We start from the raw sequence: 23,388 nt of genomic DNA, 5'->3' as shown, positions 1-23,388 counted from the left end.
AAGCAAAGCAAAGCAAAGCAAAGCAAAGCAAAGCAAAGCAAAGCAAATTCCTCAACGGCATGAACCTCATTCTAGAAGTATATCTGATGTACCAGTGCTCCGCTCATGAGCTCGGAAGCTCTGGGCACCAAGGTAAGTACCAAATCCAAGACTATGAGGCTCAGCATGCTGTCAGGAACATTTGCTGAATCAAGTACCACAAAGCCTTGCTTTGGCCTTTGATTTCTCTCACTAAAGGCTGGTCCATGTCCAAGCAGCCTGGTGCAGGGGATTGGTTATTTTGGAAAAGCAGCACAGTCAAAAGCTTCTGAAGGCACAGACAGATAATCTGGGTTACGGAGTGAATGCACTTGGTGGACACATGGTCATGGAGAGAGCTGCAGGGGACATCCTTCTCAGCGGGGGAAGCAGGTCCCAGGAAGAGACAGCTTGTCGGGTGGGAACTTGTTTGTACTTACTGGCAGACTCTATGAACTTGGGGTAGGCATCATATGTGATGAGAGGAATAGGCAGATCCCTGAAGTACAGTTTAAGTGCACCGGTGATGATGTTGATATCTTCATACATGTTCACAGAAATATCCGCCTTTTCACCATCTTTCAAAAGAAACAAAGGTAAACACTATTCACAGCCCATATCATCTTAATATGATTTAGACACGATTACATGTTAAAGATAGGGAACACTTGAGGTTTTTATTCCAATCAATGAAAATGTATTTTATGTATAGTTTGGGACTGGACAAGTATATGCTTGACTGGCTACCTGAACCCCTTGCTGTTATGTTTTTATTTGTGAGTTAAGTGGTTTTTATTTAAAAATAACAAACAAAACCTGTGTTTTCTTTACTAGAAACCAACACTTCAGTTTCTAAGATCAAATTCAGCACGAAACCTGATATACGCTGGTGACCCACTTCTATAAACCAGCAAGTCATTTTTTAGATTTTTCTCTTCATAAGCTACTTATTTTTCCTTGCTCAGCTCTGTGTGTGTATGCACAGACAGGAGTAGAAATAGCTTTACATTTATTTCATAGTTACCCAAGAATCCCTAGGGGAATAATGCAGTGCAGCTTTCTTTCTGTTTTATAGAAGCACAATTTGCAAAAGAGAACACAGGCCCGACCAGCCTGCCAGTCTGAGTTCACTCCCCAGGAGCCACACGGTGGAAGCTGAGACAGCTCCTTCCTCTGACCTCCATGTGCACCACCCCAACAATAAATGTAAAGTAACAATGGTGAGATAGAGCTCCTTGTTTTAGTCACACCGGCCTTCATAGAAATAACCATTCATAGATGTTGCCTAACCAGGCCCTATGAAGCAGATGAGGCAGGGGGAAAAAAGCAAAACAAAATACCTCACCAGCCCCAAGAAGATATGCCAAGATCTTAGGTGTTGAAGAAAGAAGAGACGCACTCTAGAGTAGAAGGCCGTCTAGAGGTGCTGGGCACCCACATTCTGAAGCAAGGCTGTGTCAGGGGGTCCAGTGCTGGCCTGAGTTTAGACTCCTTATAGGATCTGAACTTGTCTCTATCGACTCAAGATTTACTTAGTATCACTTCCTTGCTAGCTATTTGTGTCTGCAGGCCCATGTGTGTGCACAGGTGAGCAGACTTCAGTAAGGAGGAGGAGGAGCGAGTTAGTAAGCTATAGAAGACACCACAAAAGACGCCGCGAATGCTTCCTGACAGCAGGTAGCCCAACACGGCTTTGTGACATAAGATTCTAACCGGAAAAGGCAAACGGGCTCACTGTTGCTGAGTATCTGGGGGAAGAAGGGACAAAGAGGTAGAGTATTAGGATTTTTATGTTAGTGAAAGTATTCTGTATGTGATGTAGACAGAAGGTATCCCAGCATAAACTCAGAGTTTTAGTTAATCATGTATCAATGCTGGGCTATCAACAATAACAATTACACTAATTTATACTAATTTACAAATATACTAATTCAAGATGCTGAACGAAGCAGAAAGGGGCATGCCTGGATCCCAGTATGCAGGAGGTAGGGCCGGAAGGTCAAGAGTTCTAGACCAGCCTGGGCTAACATATTAAAACCATCTTAAAAGCGAAATCAAATTAGTAAGGGGGAACTTGGGGTAGATGCCAGAGGGATGGATTGCACAGGAAATCGCAGTACTTTCAGCTCAAACTGTAAAAACTACTCCATAAAAGCCCATTAAAAACCCAGACTCTTTGAAAATGCTGAGGACTGCGGCCTTCCCGAGCGCATGGTAGACTGTGAGTCTGCTTCCAAGGGCTTCTTTCACCCAAGGTAAGACATACAGGACAGGACAAAGAAGGATAGAGTACTTTCTGGAAACAAAAGGCAATGACCTCCGGGAAACACGAGAAAGCATGTAGGTGCCTTGTCCTAAGGATCTGGAAAAGGGGACCAAAGGCAGGTATCACCACCACCAAAGTCCAAGAAAAAAGTGAGGTTTTTTTTTTTTTTTCGTTTTCCTTTTCTGCCACAGCCCTCCTGTTATAGTACCTCCTGATACTTTTCTACGAAGAATCCAGAATCCAGGGCCTATAAAATCTCTGTTCCAGAGTATATAAATACTCCAGTTCCCAGGGTACACAGGCCAGCTACTTCACCAGCTGCAAGCCTGGAAAATAAAGCCACTGTCTGAAGAGGCAGGTGAGCTTTGGACCGGGCACTTTTTAGCCTTCTGATAATTCAGTGGAGGCCACTAGGAGCCCACTCTTGTTTTCTGCGGGGCTGTAGAGCGTGTTAGTGTCCGCCACTGCTGCTTTCACTCTTCTCGAAGCTGCAGCGCTTGGTATGAGGGTTTTGCTCCTCACCCTTGGACAGTTGCTTTGTTCATCCTCAGGTTAGCATCCTTGTATGTTATTTCCTCCTTGGGAAGCCTTTCCTAACTGCTACCACTTGCTCTACTAGACTATGTAATGTTTTCCACTTACTAAGGTTTCCCTTTATGGAGTCAGTAACCAATGAGCTTACTATGAGTCCCACACAGTCACAAAGACCAAGAACACAGCTCAACTACTAAATTACAGTAAAGAACTCAGTGTCTGGCATACAGCAGCGGCTTAAATGTGGTTTTTCGGTGATTAAATCTGAAGAAAAGAGATTTTAAAAAGCTAGGAGCATAAAAGACTAATACTCTGTGGTTCACTATAGACATCGTTATTAAGATAGTTCCTTTAAAACCTGCTTTAAAGTTTATACGCATCAAGTTTTAGTGACAGAACCTTCATGATATAACCAGTCATTTACAGTACACGAGTCAATGTTTTTCATGTTCTTACAATGCTGTGTGACCACCACAGTCTGATTTTAGAACCTTCTTACGTCCCCAAAGTCCCTGGCCCCCTTAAACTGCTCTTCTGCTAGTCTGTGGAGTCTGGCTATGTCACATGTATGGAGCATGCAATATGGCCTCTTCCACCTCGCTTTGTTTAATAGCACATGCTGGCACTTCATTCCCTTTTTAAGTGCTGAATATTCCTGTTGTTTTAAAACATGCCCTCAGAAATTTCCATTTATTTTGTGTGTACGTATGTGTGTGGGCACAATGTATCACGGGATGTTTGTGGAAGTCAGAGGACAACTTGTCTCTCTTATTCATGTGGTTAGGACTCTCTAATTAGGGTTTCTATTGCTGTAACGAAACAGCATGACCAAAAGCAACGTGGAGAAAAGAGAGTTTATTTGGATTCCAGATTACAGCCTATCACTAGGGGAAGCCAAGACAGAAAGGAACTCTGGGCAGGAGCCTGGAGGCAGGAACTGAAGCAGAGGCCATGGAGAAGGGCTGCTTACTGGCTTGCCCCACACAGCTTGCCCGGCCTGTATTCTAATACACCGCAGTCAGCAGCCCAAGTACGGCATTCCCCTCCCTGGGTGGGACCTCCTTATGTTAGTTCATCAAGAAAAAGCACTACACACTTGCTATAGGCAACATCTTGGCTGAGGTTCGCTTTATAAGATCACTCTGGCTTGTGTACAGTTGCCCAAAGCCAACCAGAACAGGCATGATAGCAAGTGCCTTTACCCACTAAGCCATCTCTTTAAAACAAACAAACCCGATTTACTGATTCATTCATTATTTCTCTGTTTGTTTATTTATTTTTTATTTTTCAAGACAGGGCCTCTCTACACAGCCCTAGCTGTCCCAGAACCCGCTCTGTAGAGCATGTTGTCCCAGAATTCACAGATCTGCCTGCCTCTGCCTCCTGAGTGTTGGTATTAAAAACATAAGCTGCCATGCTTGGGTCTAAACCTGAATTTTAGTAAGAATACATACACAACTGTCTTCCATTTGTCTTGCTTTAAATTGTTTTCTGTTAAAATTGCACAGACAACCTGGAATGCGAGATCTAGGCCCTGTGCTCTAGAGGCAGAACCACAACTTACCAGCACAGTCTGTAACATCTTTGCTCTCTGATTCGTTCTTTCCTGTTCAGCTGCTACCACATGCCCTGGGCTCTTGGGATGAGGCTCCACCTGTTATCTCTCAGAGTACCCACCATATACTATTTGAAGATAGAATGCAGCAAAGTTGTAATGGCACCTGCAGACCTTGGAGGAGTAGGTACTGCTCCAGCTGGTGACCGTCTTCCTTTGAAGGAAGACCTCCCCAAACTTGCCTTTCCCTTGTCTCTGAGACTAAAGGGCCCACACGAGCATTCTGTGGGCCCTCCTCCTTCAAAGTCTATCCTCCCCCCTCTTCAATGTCATTATTTGAAAGCTAAGCTTCCTGGAACCGACCACTCTTGCTTATGTCACTTTACTTAGTTGACTATCTATCTGATACCCTGTTTTGAACAGAGATTTGGGCAGCATTTGTGTGCACCACTGGCTCTCCTGTTAAAACTCCACAGATTTCCTACAAATGATTGCAGGATGTGTCTGGAAGGTTCCGAGTGGCCCCCAAAAGGCCTGACCATATCGAGCGAAAGAAACCATCAAGAATCTGAAAATCTGTTAGCAGTGTTAATAAAAGAATGTGTGCCATGCTGATTTGCTTTCTGTGGTTTCTTTGCCAGTGCCCACATCAGGCCAGGAGTAGACATGCTCAGTTGCTGCCTGTCTCTTACCATTCCATTGGCATGGGTTCTGGATGCTCCTTGATGTGTATTTGTATAAAGAAATCATTACTTTACCTTCTTTGCTTGCATGAAACACTTAGGCTGGCCTACATTCCCCTTTGCAGGGAGATAATATTTATTTTTGTTTTCTGCCTTTGCGGTTTATGAGAAGATTGTCAACAGGCGAGTATGATAGGCCTAGAAATGTGTATGTTTTCAGGCTGGGGATGGGCCTTATTGGTACAGCTCTTGCCTAGCACATGAGGCCCTGAGTTCAATTCATGACACTCCCCTCCCCCACCCCAAACCCCCCCCCCCACACGCGTGTGCGCGCATGCATACTCGCACAAGTACTCTGCAAAGCAAAAGAGGCATTTAAACATCATTAACTTAGTGATGCGGCGGTGGCGCACGCCTTTAATCCCAGCTCTCGGTCAACAGAGCAGGCAGATTTCTGAGTTTGAGGCTGTCCTGGAGTTCCAGGACAACTAGGGCTGCCCAGAGAAACCCTGTCTTAGGAGGAAAAAAAAAAACAAAATCACTGACTCTGTCTGTATTTAAGGAAATAGTTTTTCTTTGGTGCTAACTTATTCTAGTACCCAAAGGAAATAGAAACTGATGTCCACGGAACAAATCAACCCCTCCCCCACTCCCACAGGGTTTCTCTGTGTAGCCCTGGCTATCCTAGAATTCACTTTGCAGACCAGATTGGCCTTGAACTCAGAAATCCATCTTCCTCTACCTCTCCAGTGCTGAGAATAAAGGTGTGCACCACCACACCCAGCACAAATCAAAACTTAAATGTTATTTTAAAAGTTGCATTAAGCTGGGCATGGCAAAAGGATAGCATTCAAGGCTACAGGCAAGACTTTACGTCACCCCCTGCATGCTTTAAAACAGAACACCCCACCAGGCTTCCAACAGGGGACTTCAGCCACAGGTTCAGCTCTCTGAGCTTTCTGGGACATGAGTCAGTCAGACAGGACCTGAGAACTGTAGCTCATAGGAGGATTAACTCAGGCTAGGACATTGTCCACCCTTTCTTCCGGTTTGGGGATATTTAATTCATCTCTGCTTTTGATCAACTTGGACCAGTCTTACAAATTCAAAAGCTGGTGGTATACATAAGCTTTGTGCCTCATTCCCACCATGAAATCTGACCCTTTAAGGTAGATGATGCAAAGCAAGAAACTATATGTTGAATTTTGTTGTTTGTTTGCTTAGTTTTTGTGACAGGCTGGCCTCAAATTCACTAGGTACCAATCATGGCCTTGAACACTGGATCTTCCTACTTCTACCTCTTAAGTGCTAGGATCACAGGGGTGTGCCACCATGCCTATTGAAATCTTTTGCAGAATACGATAATCAACAGTCATGTAGAAAATTAATCTAAGAGTAACATAAGAAATTGTCACTTTCTGGCAGAGTAAAAGCGTCTAAGTGAATGTCTGTGCTGGAAAACATACCTCTATCAAAAGCCATCTTGACATCTTCAATTAGGTCACTGAATCCTGACACTCGGTATAGTCCTTCAGAATTAAGACCTGAAAAGAAACCAGTAAAGCACAGGACTCAGTCTCTGCTAACTCACACCTTTCCTTCACACTTTATCTCCTCTCTATATGTCACTCTGGACAAATGTGTTAGAAAAAAATAATAAAACACACATGACTATCAGTCTGTCCCCACTCTTCTCCTAAAATGAGTCTGCTCTGCTGTTTTTATTCTGACCTACTGCTACCTGGATATTTATACTTTGCCCATCATGTTGCCTAATTAGATCGAGTAACATTAAACCTTAAGGGAAATCATTCATCACCCAATTCCATCATAGCATCTCTTACATAACTGAGGACAGAGCGCCTGCATCAGCAGCCCTTCAGCCATTTTCCCAAGTGGGTAAGGGTAACTGGGGTGCAGCTTTCTGCTCTGGCATTTTAATAGAGCAGTTCTGCCTCTCACTCCTGGCATGAGTAGAACTTAGAACCTGAAAGGTGATCCATTTCTGCACAAAGATCTTTGCAGACTGTAGGCATCTTCTATCAATGTATTCTAAATATTATTTTCCACATCCGGTTGAATGCTCCTTGAAATCAAGCTGCTTATTAACACACTGTGGACTTTGAGAGCGCATGTCTCCTGACACCGTTCCTCCCCATCACTGAAGACCACAGCACGTCAAAGACAAGGCTCCCCGAGGGCAGGGCAGCCTGCACCAGGCTCGCCTCACCTCTAGACTCGATCTCCCTGATGCACATGTCTACCACCATCGGCCGCTTGGTGATGTGGGCTTTCACGAGCGTTGTCAGGTCACAGCTGTACACCTTCTTCACATGCTTCAGGTCTGGCTTACAGTCATTCGGGACCATCTTGGAACACTGCTTGTGAACATTCAACCCACAGTCTGTGAAACGATGAAGGAAAAAGTCATGATTACTTTCAGTCTGGGCATTCTGGAGTGCTTCTTTCAGCAGAAGATGGTTGGCGTGAGCTGCAGCGCCCCCGAGGAGAGAAGCAGCAGCCTCTCACCTCTGGGAAAAGTTTGATTAGAACTAGGCCAGCACCTTACTCTGTACCCTGGCTGACTTGGAACTCTCTATATTGACCAGATTGGCCTCCAGGTATCTGCCAGCCTCTGCCTCCTGAATGCTGGGACTAAAGACATGTGACCCCACATCCTGTGAGGCCAGAATTCTTGCTCCTGCTTCATTATTTAACTTCCTGAATGACCCCAGAAGTAGCAAAACCAAAATCAAGACAGATTCCCCACATGAAAACCATTAAGTTAAATAATTACACATCATAGAATGTCACATGACCAATGCTAAGATCTGAGAGTGTTTTCTTCATAATTCTTATGTTGTTGAGAGGGGTGGTCTTTTGGGGGGAGTGTTGGGTCCCTCTTCAGGAATGGGTCAGTGTTGCTGTGAAGAGGGCTATGGGAGAAGGTTCTTTCTCTTCTGCCTTCTCTTGACTTTCCACTGTCTGCCATGGAGAAAACAGCAAGGGGCCTCTACCAGAAGCTGGCACCTTGAACTTTCTGCCTCGGACCTATGGTATCTAACTCCTGTTCTGTGTAAATTATCTAGTCAAAGGCTCTTTGGTACAGCGGCACAAAATAGACCAGTGAAACAGCTCAGGATAACTTACATCTACTGTAAGTTGTACTTACATTTCAGATCACTTGATGTAATGTGGATGCCCAAAATAAGAGTATTCAAGATCCTCTTAAAATAAATGTTCCTCTTTATATCTTTTCACAAACCCTTTTTACATGTAAGGAGTTTATCCACGGCACACAGTGGAGCTGGGACTCCAGCCTACGGTGACTCTGGAGGTCTCCATGTCTCTATTGAAGCCACTCCTTTGGTTTTGCAGGGCTGTAACATCTCAGGCGCCAGAACCTAAGACCTTCATGGTTAATATTTGTGATGCCTTCTCAACAACATGAGTACAATGAAGTTTTATAATGGATGAAGAAAACAGAACTGTTTTGCTAAATTAGACTCATGTGAGAAACTATACTGAGTAAATAATTCAACTAAAATAAATGTCATCTTTATGTTTTAAAAACATATCCTTTCTATATTTTTTTAAGTTAAAACTCTTATCAGGATCTTTTACAAAACTAGTTTAAATGACATAGATGCAGTTCATGGCCAGGCCTTACTGCAATCAACCTGAGAAATCCAGACTGTCCCAGCAGCTGCCTTGGCTCTTAGGCAGTTTCATTTTGCTGTCCTCTGAAGCATGAGGGAGAGGGTGCTGGTCCTAGGAGCCACTGAGCTGAGGCATCAGGGACTGGTGACGTGGCTGACGGACAGTACCGTTAGGACTTCTGATCAAACCTCTGCTGCAGACTAGTAATGTGTGTCACAGTGCAAACAAGAGCTGACATATGGACAGACAATGGCAACTTGAAAGGATGCTCAGCTGTGGGGCCTGAGGAAGGAGCTGGATGTGGCCACAGAGCCAGAGTGCCCTGGAACGAGCTATATCTTTGCACATATGAGCCTGAGTGAACATCCCAGAGAGGGCAACACCACTGAGTCATGTCCAAATACTGTCACCACTAAGGACCAGAGTTCTCGATCTATCACCTGCAAAGATGAGGCAGCAAAGCTCTACCTAGTTAGTTGAGGCCTAGATGACTGCACAGCCAACAGCAAAGCCTCTCCTGACACATGAACACATGTGATGGCTAACTTGACCACAAGGCAAGCCAGTGGTCAGTCACACACTGAAAAGCGCTCTTTCCTCCAAACACTCGAATGTTCTGGAAGGACTTGTTAAACTTGTTGCTTGTCCTAGAATCTACGGGCTATGTGACCTGGAGTGAGGGATCACACTTGGTGTCTAGGTGTCTAGTTATATAAAATAGGAAGAACTGTGCTTCGTTTAGTTGTGCAGACATGGTGTTCCTGTGGGTAAAGAGCGCTGGGCAGTGATGTGTGCTGGCCATGTCACAGGCCTTCACCAGCTGAAGGTCAGGGTCCTCAGATGGGTGTGAGAAACTGGGGCTGTAGACTCCATGCCTATACTGTGCCTTCAAGGAACTAATGCATAACTTCTCTCTGAATTCACCAAATCTGCTAAGTGTTCAATAATTTTGCCTTTCAGATATTTTGCTGTCTGAGATCTCAGCAGGAAATACTCTGCTCTCTGTCCTGCAGGTGCCTGCGGCCTTGTTCTCTTCTGTCATGTTGAATGCTGTGTCCTCGTCTCCTCTCCCCCTCCCCCCACGTCAGCACGGCTCTCTCTACCACTATTCTCTCGCTCTTTCAGTTTACTTTAAATAAATACGTTAAATATGGTTTTTTTCTTCACATGCTTGAACTGTGTAAGTTCTTTGCTGCCTCTTCAGCCTCACTGATTCCTGTCACCATCACTGTATTCGGCCCATCACCCAGGCGTCCTCTCAGGAATCAGTTTACAGTTGCCAAGACTTCAGTTCTTTTTGCTACAGTATTTCTTTTCTGACAGTTCCCATATTTTCAAGACTGTTTGGTTGGAATCTTTTTATGACAGCTGTTCTTCTTGTCTGATGTCCACAACATCTCAAGTTTGCGTTTCGGCTTCCCTAGTTCCTGGATGGATAAGCAACTCTGGGCTGAATCTCAGCTCCTGTGAATGTTGTGAGGACAGTCTCCATTGCAATCTTCCATTTCAGCAGTTTCCACTTTCCACTTACACTGCTAAGCCTGGCTCACTTTTGAAAATAAAATTAAAATGTCACCTAGCTTATGAAACATGCACACACAGACTGTGCGTGCATGCATGGGCCACATGCCTGTAGTTGGAGGCCAAAGAAGGTACTGCATCCCATGGATCTGGAGTTTCAAGCCTTTATGAGCTACCCATGTGGGTGCTGGTTCTGAACTCCTGTCCTCTGAGACAGGAAGAAGTCAGTAACAGCAGAGCCACCCTCTGTCCCAGCTTTCTTTCTGCAGATATCAAAGTTTTCTCTTGGTTAATGCAAATATCTTGTCGTAAATTAATTTTGTGGGTGTGTTGTGGTAGGTGTTTTAATTATGGACAAAATAAAGTGAAATAAATGCCTAAAGCCAGCCGGAAAATAAGTGTATTAAAGGCCCGAAGTGCGGCCATTAGCAATAGTGTGGCCGGGCCTTGCACTTCAAGTGTGTAACACAGACCACAGGTGGACTTGTAAGGAGCAGCGTGGAACACGCCACCATTGCACGGTTGAAGAAAGTGGGCCCCAGTGAGCTGAGGAGCAGACTGCACTGCAGAGTGACCCGCCTGTGCTGCCCACCCACCCGCTCCTTCCTCGTGCCCACACACACTGCACACTTCAATATTGTGCACTGAACAATACCAAGTAATAATTTAATACAGTGTCATGATGTGTATTATACCAGCATATACCCTTGAGTTTAAAAAATGTTGCTGTATTTTGCCTGTACTGATCTTGCAATTATCTGAGCTTGATCCTGTAGGACGTTTAAAAAGCAGTGACAAAACCTAGACATTGCATTCTTGTTTGTTCATATTCTTCCCCATGTCCAACTCGAAATGGAAACTCAAACATAAACCTGATGCATAGACATACCAAACATGTTCATGGCACTAGCAAACAGTCTTACCTTAATTTATCCTTTGAAAGCTTGGGGTCATCTCCTACTTTACATAGCCAGCTACTAAATGTATTTGTAATTCAGTTAAAACTGCATTAAGCAATGATTGAACTCAGATTTAGAAAGTTAAAGAAAAGGAAATGTTTACTAAATAAATATCCTTTGTCCTATGGGATTAATTTCAGAGACCAAATTTTGACAGGTTTGGATGAACTCCTTTGGAAGACCATAGGGCAAAGGCAATAGTATTAAAATATAGCATTGAGGGCTGGAGAGCTGGCTCAGTGGTTAAGAACACTGGCTGTTCTTCCAGAGGACTGATTCCCACGGCCCACATGGTGACTTACAACCATCTGTAACTCTAGTCCCAGAGGATCTGGACCCCTCTTTTGGTCTCCTTGGTACCAGGCATGCAAAATGATGCAAAAATATACACGGAGGCAAAACCACACACATATAAAAAAATACACCATCGTTTTGTAGTGCTGAGTTCACAGTGCTATGCAGCAGCCCCAAGCATGCTCTTAAAACTGTGCACTGAAGTGTCACAGTGTGTGGCAGGCAGTTGTGAGGCCCTGTCTTGAGTGCTGGGAGCTGAACTTGGGTCCTCTGCAAGAGCAGTACATGCTCTTAACTGCTGAGTCATCTCTTCCCCCCATTAAAAGTGAACATCGCACATTCTTTTTTTTTTTAACATCTCACATTCTAATAGGCATCACAAGTCATTATTCTTGTTAAGAAAGTTAAAAGAAATGGCTTACACCTTGGAATATTTGTGAAATTATTACTTTCAACCAAAAGACGTCATATGAAACTTTTAAAAGGTATTCTTCAAATTCTCACTGACATATATGGACATTCACCACTATAAGGTATTAGCCAATTGAGCCACTAATAAAAATAGACATTATTTTTTCTTCAACTAAAAGTTTAATACCTGCATGTTTGAAATAACTTCTATTATAGGAGAAAAACTGCTATCTCCTATCTGACGGTAGCAATGACAATAATGGTCCTGAAAATATTAAAGGATCTTCCTAGGTTAAGCTCAGTTAAAATGTCTGCTTTAAAATAAATATCATCCTGCATTATCTCTTAGAGTATTCTGGTGAGGATAAAATAAACACAATTTAGAAATTCTGGTAGAATAATTTCCTTCCTGGGATAACTTATTTCCTGGGAGAGGGATGGCTGATAAACTTGGGGAAATTAATTGACTGAATAAACAGCCTTTGAGTGTATGTATGTATGATTCATTTATTGGTGGGCATCTTTTTTGTTGTTTGGTTTTTTTGGCTGTTGCTTTTTTGTTTGTTTGTTTTTCAGTTTTTGGTTTTGCAGGTTTTTTGGTTGGTTGAGACAGTTTCTTTGTGTAGCCTGGCTGTCTTCAAACTCATAGAAATCCACCTGCCTCTGTCTCCCGAGTGCTAGGATTAAAGGCACGTGCCACCATCACTACTGGCATACTTTTGCTACATAATCCCAATTGGTTTTGAACTCATAATCCTTCTGACTTTATCTCAAGTGCTGTACAGATACATTCCATCACAGCTGCATAGTTCCTGGTGTCCCTAAGAGTTCCCAGGAATGAGGAGGTAGATGGCACCTGGCACTCGCCTGGCACAGCGAGTTTGTGCTCTCCGTTCTTTGAATTCAGTTTAGACAAAGTTGGAGCTCAAAGGCTAGATGAGTGTAACTTACATCTACGACCCTCACTGTCAATACAATCGTAGTTATTGAAACAGAACCAATGTGAGTAAAGACAGGGTCTCACTGTGTAGCTCAGGCTGTCCTGGAACTTGCTATGCAGACCAGGTTAGTCTTAAGCTCAGCAGGGACCTGCCTCCTGAGTGCTGGGAGGCTACATTTACCAAAAGAAAGGAAGTAAGATTATCTTTTGTTTTGTTTTGTTTTCTAAAGATCATTATGGTAGGTTTGTGGGATTTTTTTTTTTTTTGGTTTTGTTTTTTGTTTTGTTGTTTTGTTTTGTGAGAGGATCTCATGTAGTCTAGGCCTGACTTGAACTCACTATGTAGCCGAGAATGATCCCAAACTTCTAATTTTGCTTCCACCCCCCGAGTGCTAGAATTACAACCCTGCACACTATACCCATTAAAAAAAGATGTGCTGCAGAATGAACCACGTGAGGTAAATACTCTGCTGAGTCACATCCCCAGTCCCCACCCCTTAAACAAGGGTTCACGTGTGCTTACAGCACCTAACATTTTAAAGGGCAGAATGAGAAACCTCCAGGCTTTCCTTTCAGTTTTTGCCCTTTACTCCTGGTAAGAGGTGAGGGCTATAGAGGAGGGTGCTGAAGGGTAGGGGTAAGTCATTTTATGTCTTCTGTTTGTTACATTACCACTAAAACTGCAGTCCCAGACATTTCTTTGATATACGATTTGGGACTGCAGCATATTCATAGACTCAGACACGGTGGCTCTGTTTTCATGCTGGTGGATGACAGGATTCTCGCGTATATGAAGGTAAATTGTACATGGCATTACTTCATAGAAAACCTTATGCTAGTGACTCCGTGTCAGCTGGTCAAGGATGTCTCACAAAAGGCAGAGGCTGAGGGAGACCCGCTCCTCGAGCGGGTGGCCCCGCTGTGGAGGGGGTGCGTCATCTGCCTCTGCACCGCCATGCACATCAGTGTTCTTAATCCGTGGCTCACGACCTCTCTGGAGTCAAACAATCTTTTCAAAGGGGTCAAATATCAGATAGTTACAATTCGATCCATAACAGTAACAAAATTACAGTTGTGATGTAGCAACAAAAATAACTTTATGGTTGGGGTCACCACACCATAAAGAACTATATTAAAGGGCCGCAGAGTTGGGGAGGCTGAGACCTGGTGTAGATGGTCTTCGTTTCACACTTGACCAATGCTTTCCAGCCCGCCCTGGTGCCCTTCAGTTCAGAGACATGACCACAGCCTTCCAAGGAGGCACCCTTGTGGACTCTGAGACCTGATCCAGAGCAGAGACACTTCCAGAGACCCCTCTGCACACTGCATTCCCCTGAGCCATTCATGTCCTTCTCCCTCTGTCAGGGAGCTCCTGATGGGACTGGCCTGTGACACCTGTCTGGAAACAGAAAGCCACCTGCCTCTGCCTCCCAAGGGCTGGGATTAAAGGTATGAGTCACCATGTCCAGGTTAAGAATTTCTTTTTTGTTATTGCTGGTTTTTAATAATTTATTTACTTTTAATTTTTTGTGCATTTGTGTTTTGCATATGTGTGAGGATGTTAGATCCCCTGAAACTAGAGTTACAGACAGTTGTGAGCTTCCATGTAGGTGCTGGGAATTGAATCCAGGTTCTCTGGAAGAGCAGCCAGTGCTCTTAATCACTGAGCTATTTCTCCAGCCTCAATAATTTATCTTTTTAAAAAATTTAAATGTAGATTTATTTATTTTATGTATATGAATGTTTAGTCTATGTATCTGTGTATGCACACGTATGCCAGGTGTACACAGAGTTCAGGAGAAGGAATTGGATTCTTTTGGAGCTGGAGCTTCATATGGTTGTGAGCCACTATGTGGGTGCTGGGAACTGAATCTAGGTGCTCTTAACCTATGAGCCATCTCTTTAGCCCACCACACTGAGTATTTCCTAATGGGTGAAAGTTTCTGATTGTAAACATAAGATACCATCATCACTTTTCACAAGGATTTGTTGGGGCTGGAGAGATGGCTCAGTGGTTAAGAGCATTGTTCTTCCAAAGGACCCGGGTTCAATTCCCAGCACCCACATGGCAGTTTACAACTGTCTATGCCCCCAACTCCAAGGGATCTGACACCTTCACACTAATGCACATAAAATTAAATAAATTAGTAAAAAATACTTTAAAAAAAGGATTTGTTATATTCAATATTTGTATGTGTCACAAAGAAAATATTAACAACTAAATGCTTTTTCAGAATTTGGTAATCATCTCTGAGGATAAATTTGCAGACTTTTTACAGCTTTCACTTTGATTTAAAAAAACTTAGTAATGACAATTCTACTTTAAAATTCAGTTTCCAAGGCAACTTGGATTCAGTTTAAAATTCAGTTTCCTGGCATACTGCTTAAAACACACACACACACACATACACCGCTCTACATTGACTAGATGTAGTCAAAGCAAGACCAAGGCCAGGTATTGAATAAAACCATCCTGCTTTGTCTCTTTTGAGCTTCTGAACCAAGCTGGCCTCTTCCTTTTCAGGGACTTAAAAATATCCCTACTGCTCTGCCCACTAAGTATGTGAAGATGACGGGCAAACAGCAGCCCAGTCTCCAGAGTGGCTGCTGGCACAGTGGGGGAGGAGAAAGGGCTCTTACCTGCACATTTCACTCCCTGAGCAATGAGGCCCCACATGAAGTTGGCACAGTATTCACACCAGTGTGGCCCTCGGAACGTATGGACCTGAAAAAGGATGGGGCAAGGTGGAGAAAGGGAGACATCCATGAGGAGCTTGTTACCAATCAAAGCAGCGCTATACAAGCCGTGCTGAGCTGAAGACGCAGCATGGCTGCATTTAGAAAAATTGAGTAGAACTGACAAATGACAGTTCTTTCGGAGCTTCATTTCTTCTTTTAGAAGTGATGACACATCAAGCCGATAGACTGCAATTTCCTTTTGGAAACAATTTCTACCGTGGAATTTTCCAATGAGTCTCCTCAGGCGCAAGTAGCCTCACATGTGCTGGGCAAAGACTGGCATGTCAGAGTGTAAGAATGCTGTCAGATGACCCAGCCTCCTGTGGCGACAGTGGGTCACATATTAAGATGACACTGACTGGTTGCAAATGAATCCTCAAACAGGGCCGATTTCTTCACAACACTCGATATTTACTGCCAACAAACATGCACTTAGTACCTGCACAAGCTACAGTTAATGCAAAGCTGGAGGTTGGCAATTTAGGCCTGTGATAGCATACTGGCTCCCACAGACTTTTATGCATATGAAAGGTAAAGGAGTCTAGTCTGATGCTGGTGAAAAATATCACCAGAACAGACAAAGCCATGAATATGAACCCTACATATTAAATAACAAAATTAGGAAATCTTGCCTTGTGTGGTGGCACATGCTTTCAATCCCAGCACTAGGGAGGCAGAAGCAGGTGTATCTCTATGAGTTCCAGACCAGCCAGGGCTACATAGTGAAACCATGTCTTTAAATTAATTAATTAAAAATAAAAATATAGATTTAAAAGTTATACATAAATATATGTAAACATATGTTTAAATATATATAAAAGTTGTGGGCAAAATCTTGTTGAAAGTGTACTAGAAAAATAACAAAAAAAAGGATAGGATACAGGAGTCAGTTAATTTACTGTCAATTTAACTTAAAAGGTCATTTTCTCCTACAGGAAACAGAAAACATGGCAAAAAAAATTACCAAGTATGACTATTTCAAAGCATAAATCTGCCAAAACTGTTCTGTGGAGAGTAAAATGTAGCTAAGAATGTCATTTTCATAACTGTGATGTTCATCTAGTGACCAGGTTTCAAAAACAGAGTAATGACTCTAGTACATGTATTTGTATATATTACACAGACATATTATTCCTTCAAGTCCAAGATGTCACAAATGTAACAGTTCATTCTGAAAAACTATGCTGGTTGAATCATGAAACTCATTGATTATAAAATAAAGCTCAATTTTAGATGTTAAAATATGAAATGTGCTGGATAGAAGCTGTAAAATGTCCCAGGCTGCAATGGGAACCCACAGCTCATTCCAACTGCATGTGTTCCTGACTATGGCAAGAACGCTGGTGGACGAGTTTTCACGTTGATTTTGGAAAGGAGGCCATAACTCCTTTTACATCTTTTATGAAAAGGGTCAGGAATACAGCACACACTTGCCTCTGAACTGCTAGTGACCTTCAGAGCCCATCAATGGGAAGTATTTCATGGACTTGCGGCAACAGGGCCCAAGATCAACAGATTGCCTGCCATGCCCCTGTGCCTTTCTGTGCTCCTCAGAATGAAGGCAACTGAAGGAAGCTCATCACTCTGAGGGAAATGTGAAGGAGATCCTGCATGGAGGCTCTTGAAAAGACCTAGATGATGAAATCACTAATAGCATCCAAAAGTTACTTTGGATTCTTTGGGATACAAATTGGCCACAGATTGCCAAGTCTCATGAATAAAAATGGAATGAGTATATGGAATAAGTCCCAACAATTACTTTATACCTGCCCCTTACCTCGTGGTGAAGCATCTCAAGTTATAGTGGGGACAGATAGTAGATGTGTTTGGCTTATCACTTAAACACAAGAGCACTAAGTACCAATGCTAACGCAGTCTCTTCCTCCCTCGTCAGGGGTGAGTGTGGCCTTTTGAAAGGCCCAGGGCATCTGTTCATATGACACATGCTGGACAAAAATTTGAACTGTGCAGGCTCCATGTTCTCTAACCCAAGGTCCCAGTGCGTATCAGAAGGCAGCTGCTACAAAGTCATTCGTACACACTTCAGGTTGCTACAGAGTTTTGTAAAGGCATTCTGAACCATTTGTGGCTATTTCGTTCTAAAAAATTGTTAAGAAGTAGCTTGCCTAGCCCCAGGCAAAGTTCCTTAGAAGCATCAGCCCTAGTTTAACTTCTGCTTCTACAGTGCAGTTAGCCAGATTCCCTGCGGGCTTTATACATCTAAAATTCACACACCTTACATTTCCTTCATTTGGTGATCACAGTCACTCCATGACAATGGTCTGTGCCTCTTCTTTCTTATTCCTCCAGAGGTCATCACAAAACAGTGACTTTGTTCATTAATGGAGTATTATTTATTGTATTTATCAATAAACATTTACTGATAACAGACACAAAGACTGAAAGGATGTGGGCTTAGGGAAGCCATGGTAGATTTAATCTGGAAAACAGTGCAAAGTGCCCATGAGAGCATCTGAAGTGTGATGCTGGAGTTCACAACCTGTGTGTGTGTGTGTTGGGGGGGGGGCACTGGGGCTTTTTAAGGAGAGGACACAGTCAAGGAAACAAGTCTGAAGGAACACAGACTGGCAGCATATTTGGTAGCCATCTGGTTGGGTAACGTGGGTATGAACTTGGCTAGCACAAATGAGAGAAGAGAACTGGAAGTGATGGCGATGGGAAGGAACCAGGCTAACTACTCAAGTTTAAAACCTGGTGTGTGAGGTACAAAACCAGAGCGAGCCTGTCAGTCTGAAAGGGAGGGGATGGCAGAGACAAGTAGGTCACTGATGGGACAGGTTCCTCAGGGTTAAATGGAGACAGAACCAGGAAGACATATTTAAACGGCATTAGCTCTACAGGAAGAACACTGCTGCCCTTGTGCCTCGGGTCTCATGTAGCACAGGCTGATAATGAATGTTGCCAAGACTGACCTTGAACCCTGACCCTTCAACCTCCATTTCTCAAGTGCTGGGATTAAAGGCAGGTGCTACCTGGTTTAAGAACAGCCTTTAATCACATTCATGCCATCATCCTTTCTGTGATATTACTATGTCCCTCAAAACTGTAAGCCAAAATAAACTCCTTTTTCCTTACATTTCTTTTGTCAAATAATTTGCTACAGCAATAGGATACATTATTTATATTTAAACCAAGCTATCCAGAAATAAAGTAGTTTATAATAGCAAAAATGGAAAAATGCAAATAGTCTAATTATAACTCTCTAAATGTTTTGGGATTGAAGTAGCTGATTTATTGCCCTTCCTTCACTTCTGTAATAAAATGGAGTATTTCCTTCTTTTTTCCCTCATAGATTGTTTTTTTATTATTATTATAATTTATTACAATGTATTCAATTTGTATCCCAGCTGTGTCCCCTTCCCTCATCTTCTCCCAGTCCCACACTCCCTTCCTCTTCTCCCTGTATGCTGCTTGCCTAGTCCACTGAGAGAGGAGGTCTTCCTCCCCTTCTAGAGTATTTATTTCAAATAAAGAACTTATAATGTAAACTACAAAAACAAAACAAATCTTTAGCCAGACATGGTGGCTCACATCTTTAGTCCCAGCACTTGGGAAGAGGAGGCAGGCAGGTCTCTGTGAGTTCGAAGTCAGCCTGGTTTACAGAGTGAGTTTTAGGACAGCCAGGTCTAAACAGAGAAACCCTGCCTCAAAACAAACAAACAAACAAACAAACTTAAAAAGAGCAGCCTTTAATGTTCTCCAGCAGTAGAAAAATTATAGCTAACAACAATAGCTGTATGTTTTAAAATAGATAGTCAATAGAATTTTGAGTGTTATACAAGGAAACAATAAATGTTTGACTGAGGTAGATGGCATTACACTAGTCTGGCCATTTCAATTGTGCCGAAATGTTACACTGTATCCCTAAAGAATGTGCAATCATGTATCAATGAAAAGATACAGTCCTTAATCTGTACAGCTCCTAGCAATGAAAACAGGTGCTATTTGCTGCACACAATTCTACAGACATTGGTTTGTACTGACAATTTTATTAGAAATGGTTCTATTTCAGTGATTTCTTTATGGAAGTTAATCAAAATGTAATACATATTCAACTATAATTAAAAGGTCAAAAGTGGCATTGCTTAGAAACTAAGAAGGAGATCTGGAAATGGAGGACAGAAGGTCTGAAGTGGGTCACAAGAGGCTTTGGCAAGAAGCCCAAGACCACCATAGTTAGGAGCTTCAGGTTCAAACATGCTATCACTGAGCTCCATCCCCAGCCCACGGTTTGTTTGCTTGTTTTTAAAGACTGGGTCTTTCTGGAGAGCCCAGACTGGGCTTGAACATTAGGTCCTCCTGCCTCAGCCGCCTCAGTTCTGTGATTATCACTGTGGGCCACCAGGCCAACCTGACAATAGTAACTTTTGCCTGGAATGCTCTACCCTACGCACAATAAATGCCTATCAGAGACCTGCACCTGGTCAGTACTTAAGGAATAAACACTATTGCAACCTTGATAAATAATCGACTTAAGAGACACGCATTATACAACAATGTCATTTCCATAGTTTTCATCTAAAGTACCTAAGGTTTTTGTTTTTCTGTCTTCTTTCCTGAGGCTGCTCATCCCTGCTTTCTTTCTCAGTTCCTGATTCTTAGTTGTTGTCTTGGTTAGGTGTTGTTGTTGTTTGTTTGTTTTTGTTTTTAAAGTCCACACAAACCTAGACATATCTAGGAAGAGGCATCTTAACTGAAAAAAAAAAAAAAAAAAAAAAAGGAAAGTCTCATAAGACTGGCCTGTAGGCAAATGGATGGAAGTAGAAAAGATCATCCTGAGTGTGGTATCGCAGACGCAGAGAAACACACATGGTACATGCTCACTTATAAGCGGACATTAGCCCTAAAGTACAGGACAACCATGCTACAATTCACACAAGTTAACTCACAAAAAGGCCCAAGGGAGAAAGCTTGAATCTCACGAGGAAGGGGAAGAAATAGACATCAACGTAGATGGAGGGAAGGAACTGGGTGAGAGGGGTGGTGGTGGAGGAACAGGGCTAGGGGTCAGGTGTGGGGAGAGCAGGGATGGGGGAGAGGGCTGGATGAGAGAACAAAAATCAGTGGAAAGGGCATGTCTGGGAAGGCTCCTGGGAGTCTACGGGGGGTGACCTTGGCTGACATTCCTAGCAGTAGGGGATATGGAGCCTGACCACACCCTGTAGCCAGGAAGAACTTCCAGTAGAGGGGTGGGGGGTGCAGGGGAGGATGCAAGAGGGGGGGAGGGGACACACCAACCCACCAGCAAAACCTTTGACCCAATATTTGTCCTGCCTATAAGAAGTGTAGGGATGAAAATGAAGCAGAGATTGAGGGAAAGGTCAACCAATGGTCCAACTTGAGACCTAACCCATGGGAGAAAGCCAACCCCTGATACTATTAATGATACTCTGCTATGCTTGCAGACAGGAGCCTACCATAACTGTCTTCTGAGAGGCTTCACTCAGCAGCTGATGAAAACAGGTGCAGAGACCCACAGCCAAGCAACAGGCAGGGCCCAGACATTTTTGTGGAAGAGTGGGAGAAAGGACTGAGGGAGCTGGAGAGATCGAGAAGACAAGAAGACCTATAGAGTAAACTAACATGGGCCCATGGCGGCTCACAGAGACTGAACCACCACCACCACCAACAAAAAAGCACACATGGGCTGGATCTAGGGCCCCTACACATTTGTAGCACACGTGCAGCTTGGTCATGTGGGTCACTGAACAGTTGGAGCAGGGGCTGTCTCTGACTCTTTTGCCTGCCTTTGGATCCCTTTTCCATAACTGGGCAGCCTTGTCTGGCCTCAGTGGGACAGGAAGTGCTTAGTTCTGCTGTGATTTGAGGTGGCAGGGTGGGTTGGTACCCTTCTCTGAGGAGAAGGGGAGGGAAAGTTGGGGGAGGGGGAGCAAGGGGAGGAAGATGTTAGGTGGGACTGGAAATAGAGAAGGGAGGGATCTACAATCAGGCTGTAAAGTTATTAAATAAATAAACCGATGAAAAGAAAAGACATTGTCCTGTAGAGTGTTTTCTGGGTTAGTGATTGATGTTGCAGGGTACAGCTGATGGCAGGCAGTGCCGTTCTGGGCAAGTGGTCCTGGATTATGTAAGAAAGAAAGCTGAGCAAGTTACAGTGAGTAAGCCAGGAAGCAGTGTGCCTCCATGGCCTCTGCTTCAGTTCCAGCCTGACTCGCCTTGCCGATGGACTGTAAGCTGAAATCAATCCTTTCCTCTCCAAGTTTCTTTTTTTGTTGTGGTGTTTGTCACAGTAGTAGAAACACTCAGACTGTCATTGACCAGGAAATGTAACAACAAAATTTTGTTAGTAGTGGATATAAACCAGGAAAATGGTCGATCTCCTTGAAGGCCAGAAAGTTTCTCTTTTTAAAGTTGTATGTGTATGAGTGTTTTGCCTGCATGTATGTCTGTGCATAAGGTGTGTGCCTGGTGCCTGAAGAAGCCAGAAGAAGATGTCAGATCCTTGGCAACAGGGGTGTCCAATTGTTGTGTGCCACCAAATGGGTGCTGGGGACCAAGCCCAGTTCCTCAGGAAGTGCTCTCAACAGCTGAGCCTGCCTTGAAGGCCTATTGAGCATACGAAAATTCTGCTCTTTCTCAGTTGCAGACAGTTGAGTGGAATGATTTGCTCCTGTGATGAGTGAGAGAATCATACCCTCTGCCTGTGGTCTGACCTTAAACACAATTGGCTTTGTAAGGGAGAGGGAGAAGGCTGAGTTTTTGTTTGTTTGTTTCTTTGTTTGTTTTTAAATAATCAGTGCTCCTTGAAGCTAACAACTGTATCTATTTACCAGAATCACTGCCTTTGGAAATTCTTTTGGTAAGATAATTCAAAGGAGCAGCCTCTGGTAAGCCTGGGGCATTATTAGTTAGGAAAGCCACCTGGTGGTAAGAGGGCACAGAACTCTTTTTCCTAGGCTGCCTCTAAAGCTCCTGGTCCATCTTGACAAGTCAAAGTGACAGAATACATGGTCAAACAGCATGACCAGCTAAGACAATGTTATTACCACGGCATGTGCAATTACTTTTCACCTATGAACAACTCCTTTCATGTTAATTGCTATGTTTAAACAGTAAGCGGCAACTAATTAGTGAGCCCCAATAGAGTCTTATCACTGAAGGCACGAGCCACAGCCAGGCTGAAAAGGGCACAGAGGGTGTGAGATGGGAGGTCTGTTGAGAGGCAAAGGCCAGTGTCACTTGTCTCCCAGGCAGGGACCTTGGTAGTCAGTGAGGTCATCCTCAGTGGGGTGTGCTGTAATGAACACACCTGCTACCTGCTTCTCACCACATTCACAGGATTTGCAACTCTGCTTTGAATACGAGTAACAGAAACAGCAAAAAAGATGCCCACTCCACTGGAAGATGGACAAGACAAAGAACACTGCAGCAACATCCTCATTATCCCTCTCAGCCATAAGCACTCTCCTCAGAAGCAGGAATGAAGGCAAATGGCCTTGTAAATCACAGTGGAAGTGGCAAGAACATTAGGGCAGTGAGGTTTTGCTGGCGAAGGTGGCAATGACATTTCAGCTGCAGCTTTCTTTGGTGGCTCTGATGACTCAGTCCTCCAGCATGGTACTGGGCAACAAAAGAAGGGAACAGATGATGACAATCAAATGGAAGGAACACAGAAATGTAGGCAGCCAGGCAGGAAAGGGCATTTATTCATGCTCCTCATTTTTATGGTTTAGCGAAACTACAATACACCCTTTCATTGCTGTTCAAAACCTCACTATATAGTGCAGGCTGGCTGGGAACTAACTCATGGTCTTCCTGTGTGCTGT

General features: G+C 43.5%; 1 protein-coding gene across 3 annotated transcripts in view; it reads right to left on the bottom strand.

Moving 5' to 3' along the window:
• Window positions 1-23,388, bottom strand: part of Chn1 (chimerin 1) — a 152,226-nt gene that overhangs the window by 7,628 nt on the left and 121,210 nt on the right. For all 3 annotated transcript variants that reach the window (XM_055600555.1, XM_055600556.1, XM_055600557.1), the window contains 4 exons: window positions 15,482-15,566; window positions 7,287-7,460; window positions 6,523-6,600; window positions 459-596 (listed from right to left, as the gene is read on the bottom strand). In XM_055600555.1, the coding sequence (XP_055456530.1) occupies window positions 459-596; window positions 6,523-6,600; window positions 7,287-7,460; window positions 15,482-15,566 (475 nt within the window). The remainder of the gene's footprint in view (window positions 1-458; window positions 597-6,522; window positions 6,601-7,286; window positions 7,461-15,481; window positions 15,567-23,388) is intronic.

This window comes from Psammomys obesus, unplaced genomic scaffold (assembly GCF_907164565.1).
Source record: "Psammomys obesus unplaced genomic scaffold, mPsaObe1.curated_primary_1811, whole genome shotgun sequence".
Lineage (NCBI taxonomy): Eukaryota > Metazoa > Chordata > Mammalia > Rodentia > Muridae > Psammomys > Psammomys obesus.
Note: the sequence above shows the minus strand (reverse complement) of the source record. Positions and strands in the feature narration are given on the sequence as shown.